Source organism: Salvelinus sp. IW2-2015, unplaced genomic scaffold (genome assembly GCF_002910315.2).
Source record: "Salvelinus sp. IW2-2015 unplaced genomic scaffold, ASM291031v2 Un_scaffold1618, whole genome shotgun sequence".
In the NCBI taxonomy this organism is placed as follows: Eukaryota; Metazoa; Chordata; class Actinopteri; order Salmoniformes; family Salmonidae; genus Salvelinus; species Salvelinus sp. IW2-2015.
The window spans coordinates 178,845-188,543 of record NW_019943037.1 but is presented as its reverse complement, the minus strand read 5'-3'; the positions used below and the strand labels follow the sequence as shown (position 1 = coordinate 188,543).

Here is a 9,699-nt window from a genome sequence, read left to right as displayed (position 1 = left end):
AACATTACGAAACATGCATCCTGTTCGCAATAAGGCACTAAAGTAATACTGCAAAAAATGTGACAGAGCTTGAAGAATTTAAAAAATAATATTGTACAATCCAGGTGTACAAAGCTTTTAGAGACCTAACCAGAAAGACTCACAGCTGTAATCGCTGCCAGAGGTGATTCTAACATGTATTGACTCAGGGGTGTGAATACTTACGTAAATGAGATATTTCTGTATTTCATTTTCAATACATTTGAAAATAATTCAAAAAATATGTTTTTACTTTGTCATTATGGGGTAATTGTGTTTAGATGGGTGTGAATATTTATTTTTTATGCATTTTTAATTCAGGCTGTAACACAACAAAATGTGGAATAATTTAAGGGGTATGAATACTTTCTGAAGGCACTGTACATATCCCAACCAGAAGCCATGGATTACAGGCAACATCTGCACTGAGCTAAAGGCTAGAGCTGCCACTTTCAARGAGCGGGACATTAATCCAGACGCATAAGAAATCCCGCTCCGCCCTCGACGAACAATCGAACAGGCAAAGCGTCAATACAGGACCAAGATTGAATCATACTWCACCGGCTCTAATGCTTGTCGGATGTGGCAGGGCCTGCAAACTATCACAGATTACAAAGGGAAACCCAGCCGCGAGCTGTCCAGTGACGCGAGCCAACCAGACGAGTTAAATACCTTCTATGCTCGTTTCGAGGCAAACAACACTGAACCTTGCATGAGAGCACCAGCTGTTCTGGACGACTGTGTGATCACACTGTCGATGTGAGTAAGACTTTTAAACAGGTTAACATTCACAAGGCCGCAGGATTACCAGGACATGTACTAAGAGCATGCGCTGACCAGCTGGCAAGTGTCTTCACTGACATTTTCAACCTCTCCCTGACCCAGTCTGTAATACCTACATGTTTCAAACAGGCCACCATAGTCCCTGTGACCAAGAACACCAAGGTAACCTGTCTAAATGGCTACATCTAAATTACTATCGACCCATAGCACTAACATCTGTAGCAATGAAATGCTTTGAAAGGTTGGTCATGGCTCACATCAAAACTATCATCCTAGACACCGTGGACCTCCTCTAATTCGCATACCGCCCCAACAGATCCATAGATGACGCAATCTCTATTGCACTCCACACTGCCCTTTCACACCTGGACAAAAGGAACACCTTTGTGAGAATGCTTTTCATTGACTACAGCTCAGCGCTCAACACCATAGTGCCCTCAAAGCTCATCACAAAGCTAAGGACCCTGTGATTAAACACCTCCCTCTGCAACTGGATCCTGGACTTCCTGACGGGCCGCCCCCAGGTGGTGAGTGTAAGTAACAATACATCGGCCATGCTGACCCTCAACACGGGGGCCCCTCAGGGGTGGGTGCTTAGTTCTCTCCTGTACTCCCTATTCAACCATGACTCCAACACCATCATTAAGTTTCCGACGATGAGACGGTGGTAKGCCTGATCACCGCCGACGATGAGACAGCCTATAGGRAGGAGGACAGAGACCTGGCAGTGTGGTGCCAGGACAACCTCTCCCTCAACGTCAGCAAGACAAAGGAGCTGATCGTGGACAACAGGAAACGGAGGTCCTGGCACCATTCCTGGCACACCGCATGCTACCATTCACATCGACTGGGACGGAGTGGAGCGGGTTGAGAGATTTAAGTTCCTCGGTGTCCACATCACTAAGGACCTATCATGGTCCAAACACACCAACACAGTAGGGAAGAGGACACGACAACACCTCTTCCCCCTAAGGAGGCTGAAAATATTTGGCATGGGTCCTCAGATCCTAAAAAAGTGCTACAGCTGCACCATYGAGAGCATCTTGACCCCGGTCGGCCCTCTATGGCGGCAGATTGACGAGGGCGGYATTTTCTGAGCTAAACTGACCAAGACGCACCTCCAACAACAACACATAAAACCACCAATCTAGAATAAATAAATCATGTAGCAGATATAAAATATGTGTGAGAGTGTGTGGCCTTTTCTGTAGCCTACAGGCTGGAGATAAWATGGATGACAATGTAATGAGACAAACACTTTGTACATCATGCAGGTTTCTCCGATCAAATATCCTTAGTCACAAGAATCAGAACTAATAAAACCAACACTAGGGCCTGTTTTACAAATGGTGGACCACATGGATGGGCATTCCTCACATYCCATTGCGGCCGATGTGGTAAGGCTACACCCCAATAAGTACGAGCCAATGTATTGGTCCTGTCTGGTGTTTTGGTGTTTTACAAACGGTAGGCTTACCACATAGATGGGCAATCACAGAGGTCTATGTTTGGTTCAGGTTTGTGTGCGGTCCAGAATGGCCTTGAATTCAAATCCACGGACATAGATTTTTGTCCGGTTCGGACCAGCCTTGATTTGGTCTATAAATTACGTATTTTCAAAGTCTGGAAAATACATATTTTCAACATTCGGAAAATAAGTATTTTCGAATTTTCTTTCAGAATCGAAAATGAACCTGATTTCAACGTCCGTAAAATACGTATTTTTCAACACCCTGGAAAATATGTATTTTAAACGTACGGAAAATACGTATTTACACCTTTCATTCAGAACCTAAATTGAACTTAACTTCAATGTCTAGAAAATAGGTCTTTAAGACATTTTTTCAACCTCATTTTGCTTACTAGGACTATTCTAGTTTTGCGGAGGCGGCATTTGTTGGTCTCGCCTAGGGCGGCAGAACCGCAAGGACCGGCACTGATCTTGACTGGCTACGTCACCGCTTGGTACGGCAACTGCTCGGCATCCGACCACAAGGCGCTACAGAGGGCAGTGCGTATGRCCCAGTATATCACTCGGGCTGAGCTCCCTGCCATCCAGGACCTCTATACCAGGCGGTGTCAGAGGAAAATTGTTAAAGACTCCAGCCACCTAAGTCATAGACTGTTCCCTCTGCTACCGCACGGCAAGCGGTACCGGAGCGCCAAGTCTGGGACCAAAATGCTTCTGAACAGCTTCTACCCCCAAGTCATAAGACTGCTGAACCATTAATCAAATGGTTACCCGGACTATTTACATTGACCCCTGTAAGAAATTGTATTAGATACTAGTAACTTGTTTTAACCACTTCTCAACATAAGCTATTCTTGGCACAACATGCACCCATTCCCACTACTTTGTCAGACCCACACACACATCCCCTCCCCCATGAATAGGGCCTGTGAAAACAAACGCACATGCAGGATGCCTTTGGATGTGACTAGGACAAAGGACTGTGGGAAGGGCCAATGGAAACGTCGACATCAGGCCGAACAGGATTACCCACGTCCCAGATCGACCAATCGGAAGGCCAGACGACAAGATCAACCTACTTTGCTAGTTGCCTATATAATCTGTATGTACTGTTTAGAGCGGTCTCCTCTCCGACGATTTCATAAGAATCAGACAGAAAGGAGCCGTGCGCGCTTTTGCCTGATATCTTTACACTTAAATAAAACGGCCTTATTATACAAATATCCACCTCGTCCTATGTCTCCACTTGGTCTCCTGTCTCCAGTAAACGTTTTATCGACACCCCCCCTTTTTTTATGCACTGTCTCGAACTACACTCACTGGGCTCTACGCACACATACTACACTGACATTCCAACACACATACACACACATGCGTATTGACGCCACACACACACATTCACACATAGACACACTTTCACACTCTTCACATACCCTGCTGCTACTCTGTTTATTATCTATCCTGATTGTCTAGTCACTTTTACCCCTACCCATCTACCTGATCTACCTCGTACCACTGCACATTGATTCAGTACTGGAACCCCCTGTATATAGCCTCATTATTGTTATTTTATTGTTACTATACTGAACAAAAATATAAATGCAACATGTAAAGTGTTGGTCCCGTGTTTCATGAGCTGAAATAAAAGATCTCAGAAATGTTCCATACGCACAAAAAGCTTATTTCTCTCAAATGTTGTGCACAAATTTGTTTACATCCCTGTTAGTGACATTGATCCTTTGCCAAGATAATCCATTCACCTGACAGGTGTGGCATATCAAGAAGCTGATTGAAACTGCATGATCATTACACAGGTGCACCTTGTGCTGGGAACAACAAGCCACTCTAAAATGTGCAGTTTTGTCGCACAACACAATGCCACAGATGTCTCAAGTTTTGAGGGAGCGTACAATTGGCATGCTGACTGCTGTTGCCAGATAATTTAAAGTCAATTTATCTACCAGAAGCTGCCTTCAATGTTGTTTTAGAGAATTTGGCAGTATGTCCAACCAGCCTTACAACTGCAGACCACGTGTAACCACACCAGCCCAGGACCTCCACATCCGGCTTCTTCACCTGCGGGATCGTCTGAGACCAGCCACCCAAACAGCTGATGAACCTGAGGAGTATTTCTGTCTGTAATAAAGCCCTTCTGTGGGGGAAAAACTCTGATTGGCTGGGCCTGGCACCCCAGTGGGTGGGCCTGGTTCCAAAATAGGTGGGCCTTTGCCCTCCCAGGCCACCCATGGCTGTRCCTCTGCCCAGTCATGTGAAATCCATAGATTAGGGCCTAATAMATKTATTTCAATTGACTGATTTCCTCATATGAACTGTAACTCCTTAAAACCGTTGAAATTGCTGCATGTTACGTTTATATTTTATTTCAGTATATATCCTCTTTTTKTGTTGTTAATCKTCTCTTACTTTTTAACTCTGCATTGTTGGTTAAGGGGTCGTCAGTCAGCGTTTCACGGTMAAATCTACACCTGWTKTATTCGGCACATGTGACAAATAACATTTGATTTGATTTGCCTGTTCGGTTCCTCTCCCAAAAATAATACACAATAATGAACCAGTTCTATTTAATTTATTTTACCTTTATTTAACTAGGCAAGTTTTATTTTTTATTTATTTTACCTTTATTTAACTAGGCAAGTCAGTTAAGAACAAATTCTTATTTTCAATGACGGCCTAGGAACAGTGGGTTAACTGCCTTGTTCAGGGGCAGAACGACAGATTTTTTATCATGTCAGCTTGGTGATTAGATCTTGCAAGCTTCCGGTTACTAGTCCAACGCTCTAACCACTAGGCTACCTGCCAGACCAGTGGATAGCAGGTCTGCCTATAGGCAGGGAGACCAGGGTTTGAGACCCACAAGGTGTGTGACATTGTTGCCATTCGCAATAAAATCACCAAGTTATAATACACTTAACATATAGGAAGATTATTACCTGTGTGGTGGGTAGAGTTCAGGGACAGATGTTTGTCTGTGTGACTCAACTCCTATGAAGTTTGTAATGTGAATGAGACAGGACTTTCTACTCATTGTTTTGGCAGATGAAGTAGTAGACAAACACTGTAATCAAATAAATAACTAGCACATCCCATAATAAGAGGGCAGTGTCTGGGAATGGGGAGGGTGGGGAGGAGGAGTTAGCATTAGGGTATTTGCTAGCTACTAGAGTTTWCTCCAACGCCACTTTCATTACGGGAGGGGTGTGTATGTCTACAATTCTAGCTGCCAAAAAAATGTGTCCACTATATGTCAAAGAAACCCACACACACCTTCACTTAGGAACATGTTTGTAGAACACCCCTAGTCTACACTAGGTGGCAGTATGTGCCATATGTTAGAAGAGGTTTACCATTGGGTTAAAAAGAAGAAGTTGAGAAAAATAGTGAGTACTATCGTGGAAATGATCGAAATACCTGATAAAGTCGTGGTAAGGAATGTGATGGTCATTTAAAAAATAAATACTATGTTCAGCCCTATTTAACGTTCATAGTAAAGTTTATGCAATAAACATAATCGAATCTGCTACTCTGAAAACGGAAGCTACTGGATGCTTGGTTGTTGAATTAGACGTTTGACGTTTCAGATTACCGCTTTCGTTCCACTAGCTAGCTATTCTTACAGCGGACTATTTGTCCACTCATGCGCTAGGCCTTATGTTAAACTATTTGACAACCGCGTCCAGATTATTTYTCCGAAACACCGTGCCCATCTCGACGAGGGGTAACTACAACATAATTTGTCGGTTTTACAGGAGAATGGATCGAGCCGTGGTAAGATGTGTCCCGTGGGAATCCAAACTCACTATTTCCTTCGTCCTTGATGGGAGCAACAAACACATGCTCAGGGACCAGACGGAGGAGCTAGGCAAAGCACTGGCACGGATMGCAAACAGTATCATCAAGGGCCAGGGCAAAGCTAAAAAATATAAGAAAAACAAAGGTGCGCCCACAGACGCCCAGGAGCCCGCWGCAGCGGTGAGGCTGTTCTACAACGGAGACTTTGTGGCAGAGGATGCTATAAACTCCGATGCCTGGCAGGATGGGGCAGTTTTACACGTGGGGGACAGTAAGTACACAGTGGAGAGGAACCCTCCCACATTCACCACGGCAGAGCTGCCCGCTTCTCTACTGGCCGGGTTCCCCGTGTGCCCGAAGCTCAAGGTAGAATTCGGGGATTTGAAAGACTGTCAGTTTAAATGGTTCAAGGAGAGCAAGTCCGGTGCAGGTGACGAGGAGCGTCGTGGAGAGAATGGTTGGACCGAGGCGGGGAGCGAACGGGTGTTTATCCCSTCCAATATGGACATTGGCTCCAAGCTTAAACTGACATGCACGCCGGGTGACGGCAAACGGTGTGGGAYGGACAAGGAGTTAGTAACCACCGGTACAGTCGAGGCAGGGCCTGGTTCCTGTACCTTTGACAACAGACACATGTACACCAACAAGGTCACAGATGACATGACCATCAGAGTAGTGTCATACAACATCTTAGCTGACGTTTACGCACAAACAGACCTCTCCAAAACCGTCCTGTACCCTTATTGTACTCCCTACGCATTGGAACTGGACTACAGGCAAAGTCTGATCAAAAAAGAACTGTCCGGCTATAACGCTGACGTCATCTGCCTTCAGGAAGTGGATAAGAACGTGTTCTCCGACAGTCTGTCTCCGGCCCTGGATGCGTTCGGCTTTGACGGGGTCTTCAGGATWAAGGAGAAGCAGCACGAAGGTTTGGCCACCTACTACAGGAGGTCAAAGTTTAAACTACTCAGTCAACACGACATCATGCTGAGTGAAGCGCTGACGTCAGACCCTATCCACGAAGAACTGTTGGACAGAGTGAACAGCAACCCTGCCTTGAAGGAGAAGGTGATGCAGAGATCTACCACACTACAGGTACAGTAATATGGTGCGTGTTGGCTCCGGTTGGGATCTGAGGCCCTCAAGGATCTCTCTCTCTCTCTCTGTGTGTGTGTGTGTGTGTGTGTGTGTGTGTGTGTGTGTGTGTTGCTCGCTCTCCTCAGTTTGACTCTGCTTGGCTAAGATCTTACGTTCTCTCTAGGTGTGTGTGTGTGTGCGCGCGCGCGCGGTTTGGCTCTCTCCTCAGTTTGACTCTTGCTGGCTAAGATCTTACGTTTTCTCATCATAGGTGTGTTGTGTGCGTGTGTGTGCTGGTGTGGTGTGTGTGTGTGTGTGTTGTGTGTGTGTGTGTGTGTGTGTGTGTGTGTGTGTGTGTGTGTGTGCGTTGCCTCTCTCCTCAGTTGACTCCGCTTGGCTAAGATCTTACGTTCTCTCTAGGTAGTGTCCTTCACTATCTGACGATACATCCAAGAAGATCTGTGTTGCCAACACCCACTCTACTGCATCCCAAAGGTAAGTGTGATGTGTCATCGGCAGTACGTTACTACACTAGTTACAGCCTAGCTTATTACAGGAGCCCAGAGGTGTTCCTCATCAAGTCACATGGTGAGGTAAAACTCTAGGCCTTAGCTATTTATTTTAACTTTATTTAACTAGGCAAGTCAGTAAAGAACAAATTCTTATTTGCAATGACGGCCTACCGGGGAACAGTGGGTTAACTGCCTTGTTCAGGGGCAGAACGACAGATTTTTTTCTTGTCGGCTCGGGGATTCGATCCAGCAACCTTTCGGTTACTAGTCCAACGCTCTAACCACTAGACTACCTACCGCCCCTACACTCTAACCACTAGGCTACCTGCCGCCCCTCCACTCTAACCACTAGGCTACCTGCTGGTTACTAGTCCAACGCTCTAACCACTAGACTACCTACCGCCCCTAGACTCTAACCACTAGGTTACCTACCGCCCCTCCACTCTAACCACTAGGTTACCTGCCGCCCCTCCACTCTAACCACTAGGCTACCTGCCGCCCCATGTTGTGTTATACAGCACAACATGACCTATTTCACACTACTGGGCTGTCCTGGTTACATCTACCATACTGAGCCGAGCTGGAACCATGCTGTAAACTAAATATCCAAGCCAGCCTATCACAGTTTGAGTTGCTGTAAACTAAATATCCAAGCCAGCCTATCACAGTTTGAGTTGCTGTCAACTAAATATCCAAGCCAGCCTATCACAGTTTGAGTTGCTGTAAACTAAATATCCAAGCCAGCCTATCACAGTTTGAGTTGCTGTAAACTAAAGATCCAAGCCAGCCTATCACAGTTTGAGTTGGCACACTAGTGTGAATCAAGTCCATATTCCAGCCATAAACATGTCACATCGTTACAACAGTTCTATGTCTTCACCACAGGTGGGAATGTGCGTCTGGTCCAGATGTCAGTAGCTCTGAAACAGCTGCAGCAGGTGATCACCCAGAGTTACCCCGACGCCTCGCTCCTCTTCTGCGGGGACTTCAACAGCACCCCGTCCTCGGGGGTCTTCCAGCTGGTGAGCCAGGGGGTTCTGCACAGCACCCACCCAGACTGGCGCTCCAACGGACCGGACGAGCTCTGTCCCATGGAGGTCTCCAACCCCTTCCAGCTGAGTAGCGCCTGCGGGGAGCCGGCCTATACTAACTACGTGGGGGGATTCCACGGCTGCCTGGACTATATCTTCATGGACCCGCGGGTGCTGCAGGTAGATCAGATGATCCCTCTGCCCAGCCACCAGGAGATCACTACCTGTCAGGCCCTCCCCAGCGTCTCACACCCCTCTGACCACATAGCACTGGTCTGTGACCTCAGGTGGAACTGAAGCTCTCCCCTCTGTATACAGCAGCAGATGGATTTCAAAGAGAGGGCGAATGGACCGCGATGAAGCAGAAGGCTGCAGACTGGATTACAAGAGAAGGGGAATGGGACGGATGAAGCAAGGGCTGCGTGGATCAAGAGAGGATGGAGGATTGGAAGCTAGATGAATTCAAAGAGAGGGGAATGGACCCGATGAAGCAAGGGACTGCAGCATGGATTCAAGAGAGGGGACATGGACGACCGGATGAAGCAGAGGGCTGCAGATGGAATTAAGAGAGGCGGAAGTATGGACCGATGAAAGCTAGAGGGCCGGTAAAGTATGGATTCAAGAGGGGGAATGGACCGGATGAAAGCAGAGGGCTGCAGATGGATTCAAGAGAGGGAAATGGACCGGATGGCAAGCAGGGCTGAGATGGTTCAAGGAGGCGGAATGGACCGGCATGAAGGCAGAGGCTGGCAGATGGATTCAAGAGAGAGAATGGACCGGATGAAGCGAGGGCTGCAGATGGATTCAGAAGGAGGGGAATGGACCGATGAAGCGAGGGTGAGATGGATTCAAGAGAGAGGGAATGGACCCGGATGAAGCTGAGGGCTGCAGATGGATTCAAGAGAGGGGAATGGACCGGATGAAGCCTGAGGGCTGCAGATGAGCATTCAAGAGAAGGGGAATGGGACCGGCATGAAAGGCCGAGGGCTGCAGA

At 46.9% G+C, this 9,699-nt stretch overlaps 1 protein-coding gene across 1 annotated transcript; it reads left to right on the top strand.

Annotated features, from left to right (window-relative positions):
* The first annotated feature begins 5,700 nt into the window (after positions 1–5,700).
* On the top strand, positions 5,701–9,021 carry pde12 (phosphodiesterase 12). Its single transcript, XM_024138916.2, is given in 4 exon segments — positions 5,701–7,185; positions 7,583–7,639; positions 7,641–7,657; positions 8,560–9,021. Coding segments are annotated over 4 exon segments (1,761 nt in total). The 5' UTR covers positions 5,701–5,941; the 3' UTR covers positions 9,003–9,021.
* The last annotated feature ends 678 nt before the right edge of the window (positions 9,022–9,699 follow it).